At 42.1% G+C, this 27,729-nt stretch overlaps 1 protein-coding gene across 1 annotated transcript in view; it reads right to left on the bottom strand.

Moving 5' to 3' along the window:
• LOC309565954 (intestinal mucin-like protein) overlaps window positions 1-27,729 on the bottom strand; it is a gene marked incomplete at its 3' end in the record, with an annotated part of 95,171 nt that overhangs the window by 49,317 nt on the left and 18,125 nt on the right. Inside the window, exons 3-7 of the mRNA XM_082270983.1 lie at window positions 26,970-27,098; window positions 16,775-16,873; window positions 14,241-14,366; window positions 11,470-11,568; window positions 6,045-6,173 (exon numbers count right to left, since the gene is read on the bottom strand). Coding sequence (XP_082127109.1) covers window positions 6,045-6,173; window positions 11,470-11,568; window positions 14,241-14,366; window positions 16,775-16,873; window positions 26,970-27,098 — 582 coding nt within the window. The remainder of the gene's footprint in view (window positions 1-6,044; window positions 6,174-11,469; window positions 11,569-14,240; window positions 14,367-16,774; window positions 16,874-26,969; window positions 27,099-27,729) is intronic.

Below are 27,729 nucleotides of genomic sequence, written 5' to 3'. Positions count from 1 at the left end.
GGTCCTCCAGCATATACTTTGGCTGAAGTGTTGGTCTGCAGATCAGACTTCAAACAAGGCCTTGACTGATCTGCCTTTTCAAGGAGATTGCCTGTTTGGAGCTACCCTGGATAACATCATTAGGGTCTCACAGGGGGTAGAGTACCTTTCTTCCACAGACTCTTAAGCACCCTCGTCGCAGCAGGGGTCCCTCCTTTTCAGCACACAAAAAGTGTTTTCGTCCCTCAGGGTCGGTCGATAAGGCAAAGCCCTTCATGACTCCCTTGGACCCTGGTCTGGCAAACAAAAGTCTGGTTTCTCGAGACCTGCGAACAAGTCCTTCTCGGCCTGAAGGTGTACCCTCACCTGTATCTGGGGTGGGGGGATGTCATTATCGGTTCCAGGACCTGTGCCTATCCCGGATACCCGACAAATGGGTTCAAGAGATCAGTCCGGTTACAAGATTGAGTTTTGATCCGTCCCTCCAGTAAGGTTTTTCCTCTCCAATGTGCGACTGTCCCTGGATCGCTTGCTGGCGCTCTCTGGGGCAGTTCAGGACCTGGTTCAACAGGAGGTAATAGTTCAGTGTGCGGCACATTTTCAGGGATTTTATTCAAACCTGTTCACAGTTCCCAGGAAGGAAGGCAAGGTGCGTCCAATGCTGAACCTGAAAGCACTATATTGTTTCGTGCGAGTTCAAAAATTCAAGATGGAAACGGTTCACACGGTGGTGGCCTCCCTACATCAGGGGGATTTCCTGGACTCCATAGACATCAAAGATGCCTACCTTCACATCCCAATCTGTGCAGGACACCAACGGTTTCTCTGTTTTGCCGTGGGAGAGGATCACTATCAGTTTGTGGCGTTGCCCTTTGGTTTCACCTCTGCTCCTTGAGTCTTCACAAAAGTGTTGGCTCTGATCCTGGCACTGTTGCGACAGCGGGGGATATCGGTCCTGGTTTACCTGGTCAATCTGCTTCTCCATGTGGAGTTTCCTACGATGCTGGAAACAAATTTGGAAATCACCATGAGAACCCTGGAGGAGTTTGGGTGGATTCTGAACCTTCAGATGTCGTCCTTGGTCCCTTCCATGAGACTGGACTACCTGGGCCTAACTTTGGACTCATCCTCAGCCAGAGTGTTTTTTCCTCCAGACTGTGGTTCAGCTGTTGCTGTCCAGCAAATGGTCATCCCTTCGAACCTGTATTAGAGTTCTGGGACTGATGGTGTCATCCTTTGTGGCGGTTCCCTTCGTTCAACTCCACACGAGAATCCTCCAGAAGGAAATCCTTCTCAAATGGCACAAGAATCCAAATTCCCTGGACATTCAGATCCAGCTGAGCTGGGTGACCAGGGAGTCCCTGCTCTGGTGGCTTTGGTCCCCGATACTCAAGCAAGGAAAATCCTTCCTCCCTATATATTGGACAATTGTCACCACAGGTGCAAGTCTGTCCGGGTGGGGAGGGAGTTCTCAGCAGGCTCTCTGCTCAGGGAGTCTGGTCCCTGGAGGAATCCAGGTTACCAATCAATGTTCTGGAGCGTAGAGCAATCCGGCTTTACCTAGTCCACTGGACCAGGTTCCTGCAGGGTTGCCTAGTGCGCATTCAATCGGACAATGCCACAACTGTGGCTTATGTCAATCACTAAGGGGGCACCAAAAGTGTCCTTGAAGCCTTGGAAGTGGCAGGCATCCTTCATTGGGTGGAATGCTTTTGTTCCAGCTCTCTCTGCTGTTCACTTTCTAGGTGTGGATATTTGGCAGGCGGATTACCTCAGTCGACAGGCCTTGGATGCAGGGGAATGGTCCCTCCATCCGGAGGTGTTCCAGCAGTTGTTCCTTCATTGGGGCACTCCAGATGTGGATCTGTTGGCATCTCGGGTCAACAGAAAAGTACACAGGTTTGTGGCCTGCTCCCGGGACTCTCTGGCAGACGCCGCAGATGCGCTGATGGCCCGTGGGGTCAGTATCAGCTGATGTATGCCTTTCCTCCTCTCAAGTTGCTGCCAAGACTTCTTTGCAGAATCGAGGTGGCAGGGATTCTGGTCATTCTTGTGGTCCCAGACTGGTCTCGCCAAGCTTGGTACGCTGACCTGGTCAAGCTAGTCACAGACGCTCCTTGGAGACTTCCTCTCAGGGAGGATTTACTGTCTTAAGGGCCAATCTTCCATCCTGCTTTACGATCGCTAGCTTTGACGGCTTGGCTGTTGAAAGCCAGGTGCTGAAGGACAGGGGGTTGTGCACTTCAGTGATTCCCACTCTGCCTAAAGCGAGGAAAGCGACTTCTAGGAAGATTTATCATTGTACGTGGAAGTCGTCTATTGCGTAGTGAGTCTCTTGGGGCACCCCTCGCTCTTACATGGTGGCTCAGATATTGGCTTTCCTTCAATGGGGAGTTGATCAAAAGTTGGCCTTGAGTACTATCAAGGGTCAAGTTTCGGCCTTGGAAATATTTTTCCAAAGGCCATGGGCCACCCATTCCCTGGTGCGTAACCTCATCCAGGGGTTCCGACACTTGCGACGTCCGTTGCCATCTTGGGACCTTAATTTGGTGTTGTCGGTTCTTCAGAAACCTCCTTTTGTAAGTATTCAGGAGATTCTCCTGCGTACCTTATCTTAGAAGGTGGCCTTCTTGGTGGCTATTGCTTCTGCGCGCAGGGTGTCAGGACTGGCGGCGTTGTCCTGTCGTTCTCTCTATCTGGTGGTTCACAGGGATAAAGTGGTACTTTGTCCGGATTCCTTCTTCGTTCCGAAGGTGGTTTCCAGTTTTCACTTAAATGAGGACATTGTGTTACTTCTTTGTGTCCTAAGCCAAAACATCTTAAGGAATTTGCACTGCTTACTTTGGATGTGGTTCGGGCAATCAGGGTGTACTTGGCGACTACTGAGTCTTTTTGAAAGTCAGATGTGCTCTTTGTACTCACTGATGGTCCAAAGGGAAAGGTTGCCTACGTCTGCTGCAACTATTTCCAGATGGATCAGACAGACATTTGTGCAGGCTTATTCAATTAAGGGCCAGGTTCCACCTTTCCCTGTTAAGGCGCATTCTACTTGGGCGCCTTGTGCTTCCTGGGCTTTTCTCCATCAGCAGTTCAGATTTGCAAGGCGGCTACCTGGTCGTCTGTTCACACCTTTACTTAATTTTATAAGGTGGATGTGCTGGAATCTGCTGATGCCTTTTTTGGCCGCAAAGTTTTGCAGGCTGCTGTTTAGGGGGCTTTTTGGCCTTACTTGAGGGTGTTTACTGTTTGTTTCAGGTGGGCCTCATCTTGTTTTTCTGATGAGTCCTATGTTGCCTGGTTGGCTATGTTTAGCCTTGGGGACTTATTTTTTTCTGCTGTTCCCACCCCTCATTTTATGGCACTGCTTTGGGACATCCCTACTGATATGCATCAGGAACTGCGTCCGTCAATGAACGATACAGAAAACTGGATTTTTGACTTACCGTAAAATCCTTTTCTCTTAGGTTCATTGATGGACGCAGTACCCGCCCCTCTATTTTGAGTTGGGTTGGTATTACTTCTCTGACACTGCTTTAATACAAAACTGACATCCTATGCAGGAAGAGAGAGGGTGTACCCTCAGGGTTGCCCATAGGCGTAGCCAGACCTTTTTTTCTGTCTAGTGTCCTACTCCTGTAAGGGGCAGTATAACCCTACTGATATGCATCAGGAACTGCGTCCGTCAATGAACTTAAGAGAAAAGGATTTTACGGTAAGTCAAAAATCCAGTTATTTTTCAGATTTGTTATGGACATAGGACATGTAGATTTGTTCTGTTTAACCACTTCCCGCCCAGCCTATTGTCAAATGATGGCTTGGTGGGACCTTTGTCGTTTCGGCTAGATGTCATATGACTGACATCTTCCCAGAATGGGCGGCACTGCGGCGTGATCTGTCACCGACCATGTCCAAAAACGAATCAGTTTACCGGCCCACTGCTGGTACCAGGTAAAAATTCTAAAATTCAAAAATTTCCGTTTTTTTTCTTAGCAAAAAATAAAATTCCACCAAAAAAAAGCTCTATTTGTGTGAAAAAAATAATAAAAATTGTTACAGCTTTGCATGACCACTAAATTGTGAAAGCTGAAAATTGGCCTGGGCAGGAAGGGGATGAAAGTTTCCTATATTAAATTGTTTACAAAACCCATGCTGTGATTCAATAAAAAGCTCTATATTGTCAGACTGTATCTGTGCTGTAATACAGTATTATATGATCACACAGTGGCGGCTAGTGCTCCAAATTTTTTTGGGGGGGGCACAATTAGAAAAATGTAATAGGCATTGCTTTGCAGCAAAAACGCGGCAAAAAATTGCGTGACTTTTAGGTACAGGTATTGCCCCATTCTATATATTCATATATTCCCTATTATGCTGGAATTGCCCCATGCAATATATTCAGATATTCCCCATTTCTAATGGGGAATATCTGAATATATTGCATTGGGCAATTCTTGTACTAATGGGGGATACCTGAGAATATATTGCATGGGGCAATTCCTGTACTAATAGGTAATATATGAATATTTAGCATGGGGCAATTCCTGTACAATGTGTCATTAGTACAGGAATTGCCCCATGCTATTTATTCATACATTACCTTTTAGTACAGGAATTGTCCCATGCAATATATTCAGACATTCCCCATTAGTACAGGAATTGCCCCATGCTATATATTCATTTATTACCTATTAGTACAGGAATTGTCCCATGCAATATAGTCAGACATTCCCCATTATGACAGGAATTGCCCCATGCAATATATTCAGATATTCTGAATATCTGAATATATTGCATGGGGCAATTCCTGTACTAATGGGGAATATCTGAATATATTGCACGGGGCAATTCCTGTACTAATGGGGAATATCTGAATATATTGCACGGGGCAATTCCTGTACTAATGGGGAATATCTGAATATATTGCATGGGGCAATTACTGTACTAATAGGTAATATATGAATATATTGCATGGGGCAATTCCTGTAGTAATAGGTTACATATGAATATATAGCATGGGGAAATTCCTGTAATAATGGGCCATTAGTACAGGAATTGCCCCATGCTATATATTCATAAACTACCTATTAGTACAGGAATTGCCCCATGCAATATATTCTCAGATATTCCCTATTAGTACAAGAATTGCCCAATGCAAGCACACCAGATAAACTAGGGTGGATGGATGGATGGACTTCAGCCTAGTTCTTCTTACTTAGATGTGCCCCCCCCCCCAAAAAAAAAAAAAAAGTCACCTGCTTATTTAGCCCCTTTCAGCCTGCCCATTACATGATCCTGTGATGGGGGGGTTGCTTCCACTCACCTTTTCTGTTTCAGCAGCAACAGAGTCCAACAAGTCTGGGACTGACTGGGGCCTGGGCTGATGGGCTGAGGGCTCCCTCCCACTATCAAAGCTGTCCTCTTGTAGGCCTATCGCTGTCTGTAGCCGTAGAGTTTCCAAAAAGTAAAGTAGCACAGTGCACTGCAGAGAGCCAGTAGACCTATGTCCGCATGCGGTGAGGCTCAGGCAGGCTCTACGTTCTGGTTCCACCGCGGGAAGAAGACAGTGATGCCCAAAGCACCACCCTGCTACGTCTGATGTCCTGGACCAATCACAGGAAGCCAATGGTACAGTGGGAGTGTTCAGGGCGCAACTCCAAAGGGGGCCAATAAGCTTCCCCAGACCCAATCACGTGCTGGCAAACCCCTTCCCTTTCCATAGACAGCAGTGTGTCCGGCGCCCCGCACTTAAGGGAACACATTTTTTTTTTTTAATAGTGATAACTAGCCTTGGGGGGGGGGTGCCCCTGCGCCCCCCTATTGAAAGCCCGCCACTGGATCCACAGATGGCCCTGTATCAATCAAATTGCAGATAGATAGATAGATAGATAGATAGATAGATAGATAGATAGATAGATAGATAGATAGATAGATAGATAGATAGATAGATAGATAGATAGATAGATAGATAGATAGATAGATAGATAGATAGATAGATAGATAGATAGATAGATAGATAGATAGATAGATAGATAGATAGATAGATAGATAATTTCACTTTAACTTACAGCTTTGCAGTCTTGAGCACTCATGTGCTCACATGTCTTCTTTACTACGAACGTTAAAAATTGCCCATTTGTCTTCTTACAGTTATAGACTGTACAACTGTCACTAGGTTCAGGTAAGTTTTGTCCATCCTTTCAAAGCAAAAGCAGTAGTTAAACAGAGTTTTGCACAATGCATTGTAACCATATATACATTTGTATTTATAGAAATAGTTTATTTCATGTTGATTTCTAGTGTGAAACCTCACCTGAAAGGTTTCACTGCATTATCAGTTATAGTTATTGTCTCCTGTGAGACCAGAAAGTAAGAGGAGCAGTGCTGCAGCCGAGACATCACTGAAGCAGTGATAGGAGTCATGTAAATGTTTAGGGAATAACCCTGCAAAAACTGTTTTAAGGATGCAGAGTCATGAGTTAGCAGAGTTAAAGTGCACTTATACATGTGAGTGGATATACAGCATCTCACAAAAGTGAGTACACCCCTCACATTTTTGTAAATATTTTATTATATCTTTTCATGTGACAACATTGAAGAAATTACACTTTGCTACAATGTAAAGTAGTGAGTGTACAGCTTGTACAACAGTGTACATTTGCTGTCCCTTCAAAATAACTCAACACACAGCCATTAATGTCTAAACCGCTGGCAACAAAAGTGAGTACACCCCTAAGTGAAAATGTCCAAATTGAGCCCAAAGTGTCAATATTTTGCGTGGCCACCATTATTTTCCAGCACTGCCTTAACCCTCTTGAGCATGGAGCTCACCAGAGCTTCACAGGTTGCCACTGCAGTCCTCTTCTACTCCTCCATGAAATCACGGGGCTGGTGGATGTTAGAGACCTTGCGCTCCTCCACCTTCCATTTGAGGATGCCCTACAGATGCTCAATATGGTTTAGGTCTGGAAACATGCTTGGCCAGTCCATCACCTTTACCCTCAGCTTCTTTAGCAAGGCAGTGGTCGTCTTGGAGGTGTGTTTGGGGTCGTTATGTTGAAATACTGCCTTGGGGCCCAGTCTCTGAAGAGAGGGGATCATGCTCTGCTTCAGTATGTCACAGTACATGTTGACATTCATGGTTCCCTCAATTAACTGTAGCTCCCCAGTGCTGGGAGCACTCACGCAACCCCAGACCATGACACTCCCACTACTATGCTTGACTGTAGGCAAGACACACTTGTCTTTGTACTCCTCACCTGGCTGCCACCCCACACGCTTGACACCATCTGAACCAAATAAGTTTATCTTGTTCTCATCAGACCACAGGACATGATTCCAGTAATCCATGTCCTTAGTCTGCTTGTCTTCAGCAAACTGTTTATGGGCTTTCTTGTACATTAACTTTAGAAGAGGCTTCCTTCTGGGTTGACAGCCATGCAGACCAATTTGATGCAGTGTGCGGTGTATGGTCTGAGCAATGACAGGCTGATGATCTGAGCACTGACAGGCTGAGCCCCCTTCAACCTCTGCAGCAATGCTGGCAGCACTCATACGTCTATTTCCCAAAGACAACCTCTTGATACAACACTGAGCAGGTGCACTCAACTTCTGTGGTTGACCATGGCGAGCTGTTAAACCGCTCTATGGTCTTGGCCACCGTGCTGAAGCTCAGTTTCAGGGTCTTAGCACACTTCTTATAGCCTAGGCCATCATTATATAGAGCAACAATTCTTTTTTTCAGATCCTCAGAAAGTTCTTTGCCATGAGGTGCCATGTTGAACTTCTAGGGACAAGTATGAGAGAGTGAAAGCGATAACACCAAATTTAACACACCTGCTCCCCATTCACACCTTGTAACACTAACGAGTCACATGACACAGGGGAGGGAAATTGGGGCCCAATTTGGACATTTTCACTTAGGGGTGTGCTCACATTTGTTGCCAGTGGTTTAGACATTATTGTGTTGAGTAAATTTGAGGGGACAACAAATTTACACTGTTATACAAGCTGTACACTTACTACTTTACATTGTAGCAAAGTGTCATTTCTTCAGTGTCACATAAAAAGATATAATAAAATATTTACGAAAATGTGAGGGGTGTACTCACTTATGTGAGATACTGTATGTGTGAAACTGGTTATAATAAATGTTTTTAAAGCAATAAAGCACTAGGAGTTGTGGTTGTTCACATACGTATATAGACATATACTGGCGTCAGAGTGACACCAAGTGATTGCAGCAACTTCGTAGTTATATACACTGCTCAAAAAAATTAAAGGAACACTTTTTAATTAGAGAATAGCATCAAGTTAATTAAACTCCTGGGATATTGATCTGATCAGTTAAGTAGCAGAGGGGGTTGTTAATCAGTTTCAGCTGCTTCTGTGTTAATAAAATTAACAACAGGTGCACTAAATGGGCAACAATGACTGCTGACCCTGCTGATACTTCCTGTACGAATTATATCCCACTTTTAAATTCCATTAGGCAAGACCTACAATGCTGGAATCACCTGGCTACCTCCTGGCTAGGTAGAGAGAATGTTGTCAAAACGAATGTGCTGCCTAAGGTGCTGTTCTTGTTCCAAATGATACCGTTCAATGTTCCTAAAAATGTTGTGGCGATCTTATCATCTCTCATAACGAAATACATCTGGCACCGCTCCAAACCCCCGACTACCTAGATCCATTCTGTCACGTATTAAATCAAAAGGGGGGCTGGCTGTGCTTTTTTGTGAAATATTTGTCTGCTGCTGTTTTCTCCAGGATCTTGGACTGGCAACACCACTCTCAGTCAAAATTGTGGCTCCAGCTAGAACACTCCTTGGCCAAGGCATCCCTATATGCTCATAAATCTCACTGCTCACACATCCCCCTTGTCAAACTCAGCTTTCCAAACTTGGGACTCCTTCCATAAAATGTATTGGTTACTCTACAACTCTCCACTAATGCCGATTGTGGGTCATAAATATTTCCTCCAAGGCCTACAAGATACCTCGCTTCAGCTCTGGCTCCCTCAATCCTCCACCACCCTCTTACACCATGTGTCCACCGATCAAGGGATTTTGCCATCCTCCAACCTGATCCACTCTACAAACCCGTCTTTCCTGGACCTTTGGAAGTATACCCAACTGAAACTGTTTATTAAAGCCCTCCCCCAGCCCCTTCAATCTCTGAACTCTCTGAACCCTATTGAGCAAGTTTTCTCTCCTGAAACGCCCACCAAGGGCTCTCTGTCATTGCTTGACAAGGCTTTAATGAACATGAAAACTTCCCGAACACCCTACTTTCTAAAACAATGGGAGGTGGATCTACAACTACCTCTTACAGATGAACTTGAAAGGAAAATATCTTTCACTCACACATCGGCAATCTCATCCAAATCTGCTGAGGTGAACTATAAACTCCTGACCTGTTGGCACCTGTCGCCAGCTAAGCTTCACCGTATGTTTCAGTCTGCCTCTAACCTCTGCTGGAGGGGCTGTGGAGCAGTGACCACGCACGCTCACATTTGGTGGCATTGCCCGGTCATTCACCCCTTCTGGTCCTCAGTACTCAGTTTCATCATGTCCATCCAGGGCTCACCTGTTGCAAATGATCCTTGGACAGTTTTGTTTCATGGCACGGGGGAACCAGCGGGCCGAAATCACAGATCAATCACACCTCATCTTCTTAATGTTACTATGGCACTAATACCCACATTTTGGAAACATTAAACAGTGGCTCCAAGCAGTTGACCAAATTTACCATCTAGAAGATATGACACTTGACTACAGGGGCCTCGTCCCCCAAACTTGCAAGATATGGGCCTGCTGGTTGTCCTTCACCCATTCTAAGGTGTATGCTGACTATGTCCCATGAATCTTGATGCATTACAGTTTTTTAAGTAACAAAGCATGATCGGTTTGGTGGTGGGTCAGTGATGGTCTGGGGAGGCATATCAATGGAGGGATGCACAGACCTCTACAGGCTAGACAATGGCACCCTGACTGCCATTAGGTATTGGAATGAAATCCTTGGACCCATTGTTAGACCCTACACTGGTGTAGTGGGTCCTGGGTTCCTCCTGGTGCAAGACAATGCCCAGCTTCATGTTGCAAGAGTATGCAGCCAGTTCCTGGAGGATGAAGGAATTGATACCCTTGAATGGCTCCCATGCTCGCCTGACCTAAATCAAATAGAACATCTCTGGGATGTTTCAGTCCATCTGACGCCGCAAGGTTGTGCCTCAGTGTGTTCAGGAGCTTAGTGATGCCCAGATGGTCCAGATCTGGGAGGAAACAGCCAGGGGCACCATCCATCGTTTCATTAGGAGCAAGCCCTGACATCAAGCATGCATACAAGCACGTGGGAGATATACAAACTACTGAGTACCATTTTGAATTGCTGCAATAAAATTTCAGTACAATTGACTAGCATGCTGCATCATTTTTTCACTTAGATTTTTTGGGTGTCTTTGAATTCAGCCCTCAGGTTGATAATTAGACATGTGCATGCCGAAAAAATGTGTTTTGTTTAGATTCGTTTATCTAGTTATTTTGTTTAGTTAGATTTGGTTGATTCGTTCAATTCCTATTCGGGATTCGTATTTGGAATTCGTATTCGGAATTCATTTTTAATTTTGAAATGGTACTCTGATACACACAGTCTTTATTTCAGAAATCAAAGATTTCTAACACAGTTCGAATTTGACTGGAATTTCGATTCGAATTTCAGTTTGAATTTCTGAAATTCGGACAAATCTTGTGTTGTTTTTCGAGGCATTCAGTAAACTTGGTTTATACTGTATTTCAGGTATTCCAATATCCTAATAACAATAAATATGTCCGAAAAATTAGTCGGAGTGAAACGAGCCGCACATGTCTGTTGATAATTTTCATTTCCATAAAACAATGTGGCATCCTTTCATTCCTAACACATTACCCAGTTTTTATCATTATAGATATCCAGCATGATATTTTTCCCCATTAAGATCTGATGTGTTTTCAAGGTATTATTTTAATTTATTTGAGCAGTGTATATATATATATATATATATATATATATATATATATATATATATATATATATATATATATATATATATATTAGTGTGTAGCTGTGTGGGAGTAAAAAGAGTTTGTTCATTTACTTGACTGCTTATAGAGTGATGCACATCACCCCACAAGAAGGCTGCCTTGACACTAATATAATGCATCCCTTTACAGTATTTTTATGTTTATTGGTAACTGGAGGCGGAGACAACTATCAGGGCAATCATATTCCCTGTAAAGATGTTTATTATAACTGTTTTTGGCCTGTTTGCCAAAAACGGTTTATGTATCCAGTCACTGTTTTACACAACCTACTTAATGTAACTTTACACTTTTGAGTGACCATAGCCTTTGGTTTTCAACTTTTGCTATGTTTAGTGTATATAAAGCACCAAATACAAAATATTATTGAATTAAAACAATGTATAATTTTTATTTAGGAGTAAACTAAAAATACCTGTAGGGTTGTAAGTACTCCATTAGCTGTAGTGAACACGCATTCCGTCTGAACACAATTTCCACAGCACTGATTGGGAACAGTCTGGTATGTATAACCCTGGTGATACATAACCATAAATATGAACTTCACATTGTTGAATACCAATATATATAATAAAAAGACAACATATTAGGTGTCCACTAGAATTTCAAATAACAACATTAAAATCATTTGGTAGTAAAAAGGCAATAAAAAGTTATTCACACTGGGATGTAATGCCCCTCAAAGTGTGCATTTTTGTCGCTCAATGAACAGCTAGCTGATAAGTGACTGATTCTTTAACCAGAAAGGCTGTCAATATTCTAAAATTTCCTCATGATTTACCCCTGAAAGGAGACAATTAAATTGGGGCACATTTTTAAACCTTTCATTTTCTTAGAAAATTGCTTTAAAGTGGAACTAAAGGCAAACAGTTAAAGTGTCACTGCACCCAAAAAGGGAATCTGCTTGTTCCGCCCCCCCGCCACTACCTTTGTTTTTTTTTTTTGGGGGGGGGATGTGGGTACCTGGTTTGCCGGGTACCTGCTCCCACTTCCGCTCAGATCGCCATGGCGGAGTTCTCCTTCCCCCTCCCTGCCTGTAGCCTTCTGGGACACGTTACGTATCCCAAAAGGCTACGGGACAATTCACAAAATGCAGCATGGCTCGCGCATGCACAGTGGGTAGCCGGCTGTGATGCTGCAAGGAGTCACAGTCTGCTGCCCACAGTAACAAACGAGCACCAGGGACCAAAGACTAGGGAAGAATTGGCTCAGGTGAGGATGGCGCTGGACCTTTGGACAGGTAAGTGTCCTTTTTTGAAAAGTCAGCAGCTATAGTATTTGTACAGTGCAGTATTTCTACAGTATTTGTTGTTCCTGACTTTTTGTTTTTTGTTCCTAGGGTGAAGAACTGCTTTAACTGCACAGATGAAAAATATGGAATACACATGGGAGCTGTTTCACATACCAAAGATTCTGTATTTCTGTCCATCCAGTACTGAGATGGTAGTGGCTGACAGGGGATGGGGGGCCTGATTGTTCTCTGCTGAAGTTCAGTAACACTTACACGTCCCCTCCCTTTTCCCACCACGTGACTGGATGAAAAGAAGAAGCAGTAGCTTAACTCCATCACTCTGCTTCCACCAGTATGTTCCTCTCTGTTGATAAGCCTTTGTGCTGCCTTTTTCTCTCCCCCACACTAGGATTTACTGCACAGTAGGATGACCAGAGGTTCCTGGTTAATCAGGAATCAGTTCGCGCATTCAGGTAGCTGTCCTTGGATAAAAGGTGTCCCCTGGAACTGCAATTTGTCTAAGTTAGAGATAAGTTACAGCCAGGCTGAGCTGTGGACAGACTCTTGCAAAGTATTACCAGTCCCAAGCCCACGATGGATGACAGGTGGTAACACTCATGGCCTGCTCACACAGATTCATGACCCTGGATGCCCAGAAAGCACTAAAGTACTAAACTACCCTCGTCACTTTGCCTCTTCGCTTTGTACAAATTATTGGTCACTCCCATTTATATTACATACCAAAAATCAGAAATATGCCAAATAAAGAACAAATACTGTATAAAAAAATATTATTAACTAATTTCTCTACCTCGGGCCACTTTAATCATAATAATGGTGAAGTCCTTAATATGGAATATATGTGACATATCTAGATGAGATGATCCCTTACCTTTATTATTTTCATCAGTTTTTATATATTTATAGAATACCAACATACCCTTTCCCATGATGAAGTATAATTCCAGGCAAAAAGTATACATTAAACTGTGCTGTGTAACACATAGTTAACTATTATGAGTGTATGCAACCTCACTGCTTATGTATTATTTACAGTTTAACTGATGCCAAAAGGTAACTTTGTCACTATACTTCAGGCGCTGTGACCATGATAGCTGCGGCACTCATCACACAAAAGCCGTACTGTCATTTATTCACCCCTGCTGACCCCATCCTGTGACTGGATGTATATATATATAGTACAATATATGTTTTTAGATAAATATTAACTTTTTTTTGCAATGGAAGAGAACTTTAAATAATCTCTATCTGACATTTTTATGAACTACAAATCTGTTCCCATCCCTAGCACACCATCCGGATGGACAACACAGCTTAAAAAAGGCAGTTATAATCTTCATGGCACAATGGAATCCAAAGTGGAAGGAGCTTAGAGCCCAGTAGATGTCCAGGGCATCAAGCTACAACTGTATTAAAGCTCCTGTATGTAACCAGGGAGGGGGACACAAATTGGACTGTCTGTCTGCCACTTCACAGGTGAGGGGGGACTTGTAGGCAGTTGGTGCCTGATTGAGAACATGCAGTACAGCTATTGCATGGCCAAGTAAAAATCGTAGGGTCTGGGGACCATAGAGCCAAAAGAGACTTGCAATGAAAATGTCAGCGATTACTCAGTTGGACTGCACTGGCAGGTAGGCAGTCTGGAACCTTTTTTTTATACACATTAATGTATTACTGACAGTAAGCACCCCTGCTACTCTAAACCTGACCTACACAATACTCACTGTACCTATAAAACAAACGGAATTTGCTCTGTGACAATATAAACCCAATCAATGGAGCTGGAGATTCTTTTAACTGTGTTTGTGGATGCTCCTTTGAACCTTCTTTCAGGCATTTGCCCATTTGCTCTGTATTGCTTTTGGTATAAGTAAACAGAGAGCTTTAATTTTCACAAAACTGTAACAAACTGTCTGAATTTCTTTGCAACTTACAAGTCCACAGTCCTTTGCACTGGTGTAAATGCACGTCTTTGTCTCTGAAGATGTAACAAGTTGTCCACTTATTTTTTGACAAGTGACAGTGGTGCAACTGTCAGTAGATTTAAAAACTTCATCTTTCTAAAAAGAAGAAAAAGAGAAAAAAGGGATCAATATGAAAGTCTTAGCTAGTTTGGCTTTATAAATTAAGTCAAAGTACACCTGTCAGTTGTGCTATGAGGGCTGCCATTTTGTGACCTAAACAGATTCCAAATGTTTCCTAACATATATATAATTAAACATTACATTGTCATCTTGTCTCCCAGCTGTGGTTTCAACTGACTTGCCAGGTTAAAATACAAAATAACAAAGAACCCCAAATAATCTCTAGTGGACCCACAGAAAGAAGAATAAATTGTTTTTGGTATTATGGTTGGGCAGCAATGGATCTCTGGGAAATATTCCTTCTGTTTGTTAATACATCCTATCAAAAAGTGTATGTAAGTTTTTTCCAGACTGTAGACCTTCCAGGTGGAGCGTAAAAGCGTAAACCTGTGCAGGAGGAGGTATTTATCAACTATATATATATATATATATATATATATATATATATATATATATATATATATGGTAAATGCTTCCCAACAAGATATTTTAATTACCAGCAGATGAAGTTGATTCTAAAGCTGGCCATAGATGTATAAAATTAAATATGCGACCAGTTTTTTCTGCTGGAAAAATCTGAACACTGTTCACAAAATCCCCATATTTTTCCATTTTTAATTTGTTCTTTCAGTCAGTGTTCATTTTGTGAATATATATATATATATATATATATATATATATATATATATACTGCAATTAGAGTAAATCTAAATGTACATATCCTAATTACTACAGCCACACTCTAAAAGCATAAAAAATACAAATGCATAACTCATAAAAAAAAAAAAAAAAAAAACAGTTGCGCTGTGTTTGTCTAATCAATCCAACAAATAATAATAAAGTGAATCAAACACAATTATAAATGGCACATCTCTAAGAATCACCAAATAATTAGGTGAAATCTATTTTACAGTAAGTTACATATGAATATATTAAGTGTCCAGATAGTGTCTCTTAATCTAAAAAAGGTGTCCGTGATATTCACAGGAATATTCAACAATCAAGTGACAAATGAACCCACCACCGTCAAGAGGCTGCCTGTTTGGCAGTGGTGGGTTTACTCATCACTTGGTTGTTGAATATCCCTTCAGAATTCACTGACATGTATTTAGAAGTTGAGAGACACTTTTTGGACACTTAATATATTTATATAGAACTTTTAAAGAGGAAGTAAACTCTTCCTTTTTTATTTTCTTCACTGCAAAGTAAAAGCATATTGACACTTACCTCCAAACAAAGCCCTCATCGTCCCCACTGGTGGCCGCATCCATCTCCAGCTATCTTCCTTCCTGGTCTGTGGACTCCGGCTATGCTACTGGCCGGGAGCCAAGTGACGTCACTCCCACACATGCGTGCGGGAGCCGCCGGCCATGGCACAGGGCTCTGAAGAAACAGCACGGGTGGCCGTTTCCTCAGAGCACATGCGCCAATGATGTCATTGGCTGCATGAAATGTAAATATCTCCTAAACGGTGCAAGTTTAGGAGATATTTACAGTACCTATAGGTAAGCCTTATTAAAGGCTTATTAAGTGAGTTGAAAACACAATGCTCCAAACTGTACAAATAAAAATAATGATAATAACAAATTATTGGACTGCTGCTGCTCAAGCCCCTAGGGGTTAAAAACCATGGATTTGCACAGTTTACACATATTTATATTGCATTTGCACAATTTCATATATTTGGACTGAATTTGCATATTTCTATATATTTATTAATTGCACTACTAATTCATGTACTTAAGAATTTTTATTGCACTTGAGCACTTAATTACTGTTATGATTTTTCAATTATATTTTTTCAGTACTGGGATTTATATGGTATATATTATTTGAGGAGTTTGCACTGCTAATTGCAATTTGCAATTTATTTATCCATTATTAAAGGCTTACCTATAGGTAAAAGTTATCAGAGTCGGTTTACAACCACTTTAATAGGTTCCACCTAATTATTAGGTGATTCTTAGAGACACACCATTTATAATTTTGTTTGATTCACTTTATTGTTTTTTGTTGGATTGATTAGACAAACACTGCGTTCTGCTTTTCCCCCTCCTCTACTGCTTTTGGACAGTTTTTATTTCTTTTATTTGGGGGGGGGGGGGGGCTGGTACTTGGTTTTGACCAGTGAAGGACTGGCTTGGGTGAGGACAGGGCTGAATCCTTGGACAGGTGAGTGTCCTTTGTTTAAAAGTCAGCAGCTACAGTATTTGTAGCTGCAGTCTTTTAATTTGTTCCTAAGGTGACCGCTTTAATTGTGGTGGTCAACCAAACTCTGCATTACTGTAAAAAAAAAAAAAAAAAACCCTCTGTATGCAGCTGCCCCCTTGCAAAGTGAGCAGCCTTTTTGCATTTATTAAATCAACCCCACTGTGTTACCGTACATTTAGGAGTTTGGTCTTTCCATCTGGAGTTATGTATACACAAGATGTTTGCACGCATTTTCCACAGCACTGACCAGAGAGCATTCCATACTGATAACCCTGGAAGGCAAACAGGGTTTTGTTAATTACATAAACATAAAACAGATCTGTAAAGCTGCTACCTGGTCTTCAGTTCATACGTTCACAAAGGTCTACCAAATGGATGTTAGAGCCCGCAAAAGGGCTCAATTTGTTAGTAGCGTGTTGCAAGCAGCTGTATAGTCCTACGTTTTATCTTTGCCCAGGGGCAAGTTTGGGACTCTGTGTCCCCTCCCCTCAAGGGCATTGCTTTAGGACATCCCAAATAGTTATTATTACCAGCTCTGTGTCCCATGATGTACTATAAATAAAATAGGATTTTTCCTACAGCTTTCCTGTAAAATCCTTTTCTTGAGTACATCACGGGAGACAGAGCTCCCTCCCCTCTTTTTCTGGGATATTCATTGCTTGCTTCAAAAACTGATGTTCTTCCTGTATGGGAGGAGTTATATAGGAGGAACTTCCTGTCTATTCCTGTCCTATAGGTGGCGTATAACCCAAATAGTTATTATTACCAGCTCTGTGTCCTGTGAAGTACTCCAAGAAAAGGATTTTACAGGTAAGCTGTAGGGAAAATCCTATTATCCTCTGTGACCATCAGAAGATATAAAGTAACAACAGTAGAAAGTAGAAGATTAGTCCAGTCCCATGTGTGAAAAAAAGATCCCATGACCAGTGGCACAACGTGAACAGTGCTGAATAAAAAACTCCTCCAGGTGCTCACTAATCCACCCAGGAGTTAGTAAGATAATGGTGGCTTACCAAAAAGGCTGCGGACAGGCAGCGTGATGTTAAATCCACCTCTTAAGGCTCATGATGAAGCTCCAATGTGTATCAAGGATCCAGCACAAAAGTATATAAGCAGGGCAACAGGTATACTCGATAGAGGGTAAGGTCGTATGCAAAGGAAAAAGGAGCTGATAGAAGAGAAACTCAATTAATCTTTGATCAAAAAAGATATAGGCCCTTGGGCCTGAATGTAGAATGGGATAAAAAAGCCCACATTAATAACAGCTAGATCTACACATGGGATTACAGTCAAAGATATGATTCCTCCAGTTAAAACATTTTTCATGTATTTTATCCTATTTATATCTTGCTCTATTTTCTTATTGTGGTATAATAGTAATGGTCTATTGATAACAGTGGGTATGTTAGCTGAGATTGTTCTGCTTTTTGTCATATGAGATTAGATAGAGAACAATAGATAGTTAAGAAAACCTTTGGCAGGGGGTTGCACAGGCTGGGATTGCATTGGCAACTATTATCTTGGATAAAGTATTAATATTGGATTAAGTATTACACTTCTGCTCAGCACTTCAGCGAATGCACAAAGCATACAACTGCTAGCCAACAGACAGACTACAGGTGAGCTGAGACTCTATACTGCTTTTCCATCTCACATTCAGTTTACATCTCAATCTCACCACCCTGTATTATGCAATCCCTAATTCTCCTTCTCATGTTTGCATCCTCTCTCCTAAAACTTTCTCTCCTTCACCCCTCATCTCCGCCCCACAGCTTGTATATATCACCCTCACTCCTATCTTCACCTTTATACTGCACTCATCAACTCCTGCTGATTCTGAACCCACACACCAATAATATCTACAGGACACTGAGATGTGTCCCCCCTCATAAATCATACTCCCATATCACCTCCCTCACCCTTTTGCTTCTCCTAACCTCTGGAGATATTTCCCCAAATCCTGGACCCCCATCATTTACCTTTGGCAGACATACCCATCACCCCCTATCCTCTGACACCAGCCGAAATCCACACAATCTGGTTTCTATTCCTCTTCTACCTCAAGCCAACCTCCCCTTCTCCTGCGCCCTCTGGAATGCCCGCTCTGTTTGCAACAAACTCACCTCTGTCCATGACCTATTTATCACAAACTCCTTCAACCTGCTTGCAATTACTGAGACCTGGCTTCAAGACTCTGACTCTCCTTCTCCTGCTGCCCTCTCCCATGGTGGCCTCCTGTGGACTCACTCTCCCAGGCCTAGTGGACGGAAAGGAGGTGGGGTTGGAATTCTGCTTTCCCCTCAAAGCACTTTTCAGGTTCTTCATCCACCGCCTTCTCTGTCTCTCTCCTCATTTGAAGCTCACTGTATTCGTCTATTTTCTCCAGTTTCGTTGAGAATTGCTGTGATCTATCGGCCTCCTGGACCGGTATCAGGCTTCCTTGATGACTTCTCTGCCTGGCTACCCTACTTTCTCTCTTCTGAAATTCCCACAATCATTCTTGGAGACTTCAACATCCCTGTTAATCTTAACACTCCTGCTACTTCTAAACTTTTAAGCTTAACCTCCTCTTTTGACCTAAAACAATGGACACATGCTTCTACTCACTCTAATGGCAACAGCCTTGACCTCATGTTCTCCTACCTATGCACCCCTCACAACCTCTCCAACATTCCATTCCCTCTCTCTGATCACCACCTCATTAGTTTCAGTCTCTCCTTGTCCTCCTCCTTACCTTCCAACTACCGAACAATTACCCGTAGAAACCTTCGCCATCTGAACCCTTCACTTCTTTTTTCTGCTACAGATGGTCTCTTCAACACAATCTCATCCCTCTCCTGCCCCAACATGGCCACTTCTGTCTACAACAGTTCACTGTCATCTACCCTGGATGCTTTGGCCCCCCTCACTACACACAGAATCAGGCCCCGACCGCTTCAACCCTGGCAGACAGACAATACCAGAAGCCTCAAAAAACGTAGTCGTGCTCTTGAGCGTCTGTGGCGTAAGACTAAGTCACAGCAAGATTTCAGTCAATATAAATCTGCCCTCCAAAAATACAGTTCCTGCCTCCACACTGCCAAACAGACCTACTTTATCACTCTCATTAACACCCTCTCACACAGTCCCCGTCAACTCTTTTCTACCTTCAACGCTCTACTTCGTCCTCCATTGCCTCCACCCACTAACTTACTCACTGCCCAAGAGATTGCCAATCACTTCAAAAATAAGATCGATACAATTCGTGAAGAGATTTTTACACTAAAGATATCTCCCTCACCTTACACACCTTGTCCTCCTGCACAATCAATACTTCCCTTGTTTAACCCAACTACTGTAGAGGAAGTTACTAAAATTTTTTCTAATGCCAACCTAACTTCCTGCCCCCTGGACCCTGTTCCTTCTCAAATACTACGGTCACCCTCTGACTCTATCCTACACTCTTTAACTCATATCTTCAACCTCTCCCTCTCCACTGGGATCTTCCCCAGCTCTCTAAAACATGCGCTAGTAACTCCCATACCAAAGAAAGCCTCGCTAGACCCCTCCAATCTTAATAACTTAAGACCCATCTCCTTACTCCCTTTTGCTTCCAAGCTCCTTGAACGTTTAGTCTACAACCGCCTGAGCAAGCACCTCATTGAGAATAACCTCCTTGATCCCCTTCAGTCTGGATTTCGCCGGCAACACTCCACAGAAACTTCTCTCCTAAAACTTACAAATGACTTACTAACAGCAAAAACCAATGGTCACTACTCGATACTCTTACTCTTGGACCTCTCGGCTGCCTTTGATACTGTTGACCACCCCCTCCTTCTCAAAAAACTCAGTTTGCTCGGTCTCCGTGACTGTGCTCTCCACTGGTTCGAATCTTACCTATCTCACCGCACCTTCAGTGTCACTTACAATTCCACTTACTCCTCTGCAACTCCTCTTACTGTTGGGGTCCCCCAAGGTTCTGTCCTTGGACCACTACTATTCTCAATCTATACCTCCTCCCTGGGTCAGCTAATAGCCTCCCATGGCTTCCACTACCATTTCTATGCTGATGACACCCAAATCTACCTCTCTACCCCTCAGCTCACCCCATCAGTCTCCTCCCGCATCACTGATCTACTTACAGACATATCAGCCTGGATGTCTCACCACTTCCTCAAACTGAATCTATCTAAAACCGAGCTCATAATATTTCCTCCTCTACGTGCCCCTTCCCCAGAATTCTCTGTCAAGATCAATGGAATAACTATTAGTCCTTCCACACATGCCAGGGTGCTAGGGGTAACCCTGGACTCTGCACTGTCCTTTCAGGCTCACATCCAATCCCTGTCCAAATCATGCCGCCTTAACCTCCGCAACATCGCTAGAATACGGCCCTTTTTAACCAATGACACCACCAAGCTCTTAATTCACGCCCTGGTTATCTCTCGCCTCGACTATTGCAACTCCCTCCTCATTGGATTACCCTTACATAGATTATCCCCCCTTCAATCCATAATGAATGCAGCTGCAAGACTTATCCACCTTACCAACCGCTCAGTGTCCTCCAACCCTCTCTGCCAATCCCTTCATTGGCTTCCACTCACCCAACGAATAAAATTCAAAGTGCTAACAACAGTTTACAAAGCCATCCACAACTCTGCCCCCAGCTACATCACTAACCTGATCTCAAAATATCAACCTAGCCGCTCTCTTCGGTCCTCCCAAGACCTCCTGCTCTCTAGCTCCCTTGTCACCTCTTCCCATGCTCGCCTCCAGGATTTCTCCAGAGCTTCTCCCATTCTTTGGAACTCTCTACCCCAATCTGTCCGACTGTCCCCTAATCTATCCATCTTTAGACGATCCCTGAAAACCCTTCTCTTTAAAGAAGCCTACCCGGCTACTAACTAATAACGCTGTTTCTCTTGCTCCATCAGCGCATCCCCCACAGCTATTGCCTTTTGTATCAATTGACCCTCCCTTTTAGATTGTAAGCTCTAACGAGCAGGGCCCTCTGATTCCTTTTGTTCCAAATTGTAGTGTAACTGTAATGTCTGCCCTCATTTTGTTAAGCGCTGCGCAAACTGTTGGCGCTATATAAATCCTGTATAATAATAATAATAATAATAATTAGAATTTTTATTTAGAACTTTTATATTCATATGACGTAAAAAATATATTTTTTGGAATTAAAATGGTCTTTGAGGAATATGCTTTGTGAAATAAATTTCTCTGTACAGAACCTATTTGTTAGAATGTAAGGAACCATTTCATTACTTTTTAGGATATTTGACTTTTTAGAAAGGGTTTACTATATTTTTAAGGTGGGATTTCTTTTCTCCTTTTGTTTTGTCACAATTTGTTACATATGGAGAAATCCCTCATATATTTCCTATATAAATATAGAATTTTTTTTGCCCTTTTAAGCAAGTATTGTGACATACATTATGTTACGAGCATTCTGAGGACCTTTTTGAATCATGGCTGCAAGGTCCAAGCATTCAGTGACACAATATTGGGTGTAATTGACTTAAGAGAATCTAATCATCTGGGTGGAAATAGTCTCTTTCTGGCCCTCGGGGCCTCTTTGCATTGTACCAGAATTTCTCCCCTCACCTGTTTAAGAGCAATGTCAGTGACGGCGCGCGCTACACTCCATTCCCAGTTGACACCTGTAAGAACGGTAAACACGTTGGATGGAGGAGCCGAGCTCGTCACTTTCACAAGGTCCGCACTGCAGGTGGCCGTGTATGTCGTTTTTCATGAATGTCCCATAACACTCTGATGTATGTAAGTGCAATATTTTAATAATAACATTTTTTGTTTAAAGTTAATGCACTATCAGCTCCTTTTTCCTTTGCATACGACCTTACCATCTATCGAGTGTACCTGTTGCCCTGCTTATATACTTTTGTGCTGGATCCTTGATACACATTGGAGCTTCATCATGAGCCTTAAGAGGTGGATTTCATATATTGCAGCTTACCAATCATTAGTTGTGGTGGCTGCATTAGTTTTTTTTTCCCTTTGTTTTCACCTTGTGATCTGCCCAGAAACAAACTTTCTGTATTAGGCCCCCCTTTCACACGGGGCGGACTCCAGCTGCTATTCACTTGCTCAGCAGGGGATCTGTCTGCTGATCCCCTACTGAGCAGGTGGATGACAGGTTTGTGTGTTCGCTCTACCTATGCAGAGTGGACACAGACACAGCTCATTCTCCTCTATTAGCGGTCAGATGTAAACAGACTGCCTGTCCGTTTACACCCAACTGCCATCCAATCCACTGGATGGAAGGGGAATGGATCTCTATCAGCTTTAATGTAGACGGGTGTAAATGGATAAATGTCCGTTTACACTCACCGCTCCATAGAGGAGAATGGAGGTTCTGATTAGGTCCGTCTGAGAAGCGGGCAGGAGTACTCAATCAGAACGTTCATGTTTAGGGGGCCTTGGAAAGCCCCCACTCTGGAGAAATGAGCACAGGGGGCACAGCTGAAAGTAGCATTGTCAGTTTCGGGGGGAAGGGGAGGGTTAGGTGTACTAGCAGATTTAGATACACTAACAAATTGAAGCCAAACTCCAGCTCACATTTTATAATCAGTTACAGCAATTATTTGTTTTCATTTTGGGATAAAGGTTATAGATGAATAAATAAAAGTTTATCATTGTAAGCAAATTTTCAGTGTTAATGGTTTGTCTCATGCCTGTAAACTGATACACCTGGAAAAGAGCTTGTTTGAAAAACAACAAATCTACTGGATGGATCACCAGATGAAAAAAGAAATAAAGCCTTAAAATGAAAACGAATCCAGCCATTACATCTAAGAATTGGTAAGCTGCAATATAATAAATGTTTGCTTTTGGGTTTATTACTGCTTTAACCTTTCCTTTTTTCATTTTTCAATTTTAGGTGTAGAGGTAATAATTAAATTGGAAGAAAGATTAGGATTTAAAGATGCACTGGAAATTCTTAACCACTTCCCATGATTTGACATAGCCCTAGGTCGGCTCAGAGAAGTGGTTGTACCGGTGTATTGCCTGCAGCTAGAGGCATCATCCCAGTACCATTTTTTAGAGTCGGCAGTCGGCCTTCAGTTGATAATGGCCGATGCCGCTCAGGAGCCGCTCGGCCGCTATCCCAGCGAGCAGGATGGGATGCCCCCCCCCCCCCCCCGCTTTCCGTGGCTCTGTCCAGATCTCCTGTCCCACCGGGAGACCTGAGCAACCAGCTGGCACGTCCACCGGCTGGTTGGAGTCCCGATCAAAGTCAAATCCAATGTAGTAACCCGGAAGTGGCATGATGATGTCAAGTGTCAGTATTCAAAAATGCCAATTTCTGCATTTTGAATACTTTGAAGTGCAGTGGAGGGGTCTAGGGTCTTTTAGACCCCAAATCCCTCCATAAAGAGTACCTGTCACTGCCTATTGCTGTCACAAGGGATGTTTGCATTGCTTGTGACAGCAATAAAAGTGATAACCGTAACATGTTAGGTATCTATTTACTCGGCGTGATATATTTCACAATATACAAAAACATGGGCTAACTTTACTGTTTAAAATGGCGTTTGAAAGGCTGCTGCGCAAATACCGTGTGACAAAAAATATTGCAACGACCTCCATTTTATTTTCCAGAGTCTTTGCTAAAAAAAAATACTGTTTGGGGGTTCTAAGTAATTTTCTAGCTAAAAATACAGATTTTAACTTTTAAACAACATGTGTCAGAAATGGGCTCAGTCCGGAAGTGGTTAAAGACTTTAGCCTGTGACACAGATGGGCTGTTTTTATTTGTTTATATACTTTTGTAATTTTTTTAATGTACTATATGGACACATTTAACATTATATTTCTTGATAAAAGGCTTTAACCTTTAGGTAGCACTTGGTATGTTAGCGGGTTTCTGAATAGTTAACTGTGGGTGCAAAATTGCTCAAGCCCCAACCCTGGATAGGACAACAACTCATTGCTATAGCTAAACATCCAACATTCTAGTCTCAAATTCTTTCCTCTAATACTCCCCTCTGTACTATTCTACTGGTTTGTGTGGGTGTATTGTCCATAGACAGAGATGTATAGTAACGAAGTAGAACTACTTAAGTACTGTACTTAAGTACCGAAATGCGGTATCTGTACTTTCCTAGAGTAGAATTTTTTTCTCCTACTTCTACTTTTACTTCACTACATTTTTTCGATGATTTCGATACTTCTACTCAAGTATTTTTTTTTTGTGCTGCATAGTTACTCGTTACTTTAAAAAAAATTACCACTGCCAGAACAGTAGATGGCAGGTTGCATAAAGCTCAAAAAAATGTGTATAATGTCATTTGTAAATCAGCGCATACGAAAATAAAGGCTGTGTATAATCAAAGCTGCTATACCAAATCTTTCCAATAAAAAGAAAATATGAAACAAACAAATAAATGATGCTACAGCGCTTAAAGTGCATCAAGAAACTACTAACAAACACCGGTTAATCATTTGAATAAATCATTTGAAATAATAAAAACAATATGATGTTCATACTTTTGACTTCTTTCTTTAATAACTACATAACACAGTACTTGTACTTCTACTTTCAGTACTTGAGTAGAAATTTTTTTTCAAAACTACTGGTACTTTTTACTTTTAGTACTTAAGTAGCAAATTTTTTGAAAAAACTACTTGCAATACTTAAGTAAAAAAAATGTTGAATACTTTAGTACTTCTACTTAAGTAACTTTTTCTGCGAGCACTTCCACTTCTACTCAAGTAATTTTTTGATCGAGCACTTGTACTTTTACTCAAGTAGAAATTTCGAGTACTTTATACAAGTCTGTCCATAGATGCATGACATATATGCTCAAAGCAATAGGATGCCCCATGCAAGCATGTTCCTACAGCTATATGATGTCGCATATCTGTGACATCATCTGGCTCTAGATTTCAATTTGGCTCAGTTGTAGGCCATCTGGATCATCAGTGCCATGCCAAGTTCAGAGATTGTTGGGACTTGCAATCCTCCCTGAAGATACAATTTATGGATTCTGCCAAGAATGGACTCTTTCCTATGCAAGTATGCTGGGGCAATCACAAGCCTGAAGTTAGGGACTAGGTATGTTAGGAAAAGACTGCACTTTATGTTGAACTGTTGTGTTAACATATTTTTCAGCAAAGATTTGAAATGTTGCCTTAGCCTGGTCTGAAGTTACTAAAGGGTGTAATGTAACGGACACACGTAGACTCCAAGGGTTAGGCTGGATTCATCTCTCTTTTTCATGGATAGTGTAGGACCCACTGATAATGGGGTACTTTGACGCAGTAGTGGGCTTGAGCACGATATGGCCATATGGTGGGACCAAACCCCCATTTTTATTTATGGATTGTCTTCAGATTTGGTAGTTATTTCTTTTGCATTTGCGCGCTATTCTTTTTTAATATACATGTCTTTTGGTTCATAGCTGCAGCAGCTTTGGAAATACATGGGTATGCTCCCCCAATTTTTTGCCTGTTTAACACGTAGTCTACAACTGAGGTCACTAAACACATTGGGGTATGAAGACATCAGTGTGAGAGGTAACACAGTGTGAAGTACAAGCAAGAGGTTAGCAAGGGTAACAAAGGTTTCTCTAGCAGCCTGTCATAAATGTGTACATGTGGAAGGTGGGATAGCTTCTAGCGGAAGGAGTTGTTAGCACCTTCTTCGTGAGCAGGTCCATCTAATGAGAACAGATCAGCACCGCAGAGATCCCCAAACTGTATGGAAGAGTTAAGTGAAGTGCATGCATGGAGTCAACACAGGGCTCAATACAGTTACTGGGAGTGAGGTAGCGGTGATATGCTGGACAGGTAGGGAGGGCATAGACTCAGGGTGTCCCTCCTAAATGCATCACTGACCATTGTGGTTTATAATTACAATAAGAGAGTTTAATAAAGACCCATAGTAAAGGTAACCCGTGCATAGGAAAGTGACCTGTATTCAGTGTCTAACGTAGCCCAGAAGAACCCACCCTGGGGTAGGCCTCTAATGTGACCCTTGCTTGGTGCTTAATGAGGAGGGGAACAAAGAGGATGTGGTGACTACTCCATCACTCGGCCCTCCTGCACAGTACTCATAGTGTGCCTGGACAAAGTTTTCTTTGTTAACTTTGGTGATTTAGGTATTATGACTCTGCTTGTCTGATAATCAAGCAAAAGACATGTATTGCAAAAAAACAGCAGAAAGTACCTGGTATCAAAATAGCTAAGGCAAGACAATTAAATAAATAGCATGTGTGCATTAAAAGTACCCAAGGTCGTCAGAACTGATGGTTTGACAATCCAGTATTTACAGTAATTACTAAAAGTAAAGTTTTATAATGACTTGTTAACTACAATCTCAAATCCAGGAAAAATACAGTACAAACCATAAAAACTTACAATTTCACAGTCAGACTGAGATTGACGCTCACAGCTTTTAATTTCTTTTACAGTGTTAAGCTGCCCCATTGAGGTCATGCAGGTGTAGTATACACATTTGTCATCAGGTGAGGGAATTTTCTCTCCTTCCTTGAAGTCAAAATCAATGAACATGTTAGAGATAATAAAAGACAGTTTGTGTAGTAAAGTACAATTTACTTTATTGCCACACATGAATGAGAGCATATATATATTAGAGAGCCAACAATGTTATTTTGATTAAAACACATTACAAAGAAATAACCCCAAAAAAGATGCAACTACCTTAATAAATAAATTATGAAATATAATTGTTATATAAATATTATGAAATATAATTGTTATTACTCCAAACATTATCTTTAGTTCTCAACACTCTTTTTAGGCGCCCTGAAGGTGAAAAAAAACAGATATTGCTGCAAAATTCATCATCACTCCAGTGCTCTCACTCACCAGTATCTCTTCTAAAAGGAAGTACAATGGATAAGCTGAGACTGGGTTCCCCGGCATCCAGTTCACATGACAGGAGACTGTGACCGCCTCTCAATGTTCATACATCTCCAGGGCGGCTGCAAAGCAAAATTCACAGGGGTCCTGTTCATCTTTGGCTCCATTTCAGGTCCGAATTCAGGCAAACATTTGGGCCTAATTCATCCCAGAAATGGAGAACAGGAAAGCACCCGACCCTGCTGTGGACCACATTCAAATCAAATGTGAACCCAGCCTGATTAAACACTTTGGG

Source organism: Pelophylax lessonae (assembly GCF_965119305.1).
Source record: "Pelophylax lessonae genome assembly, chromosome: 10".
Classification (NCBI taxonomy): domain Eukaryota; kingdom Metazoa; phylum Chordata; class Amphibia; order Anura; family Ranidae; genus Pelophylax; species Pelophylax lessonae.
This window is presented reverse-complemented; position numbering and strand designations above follow the sequence as displayed.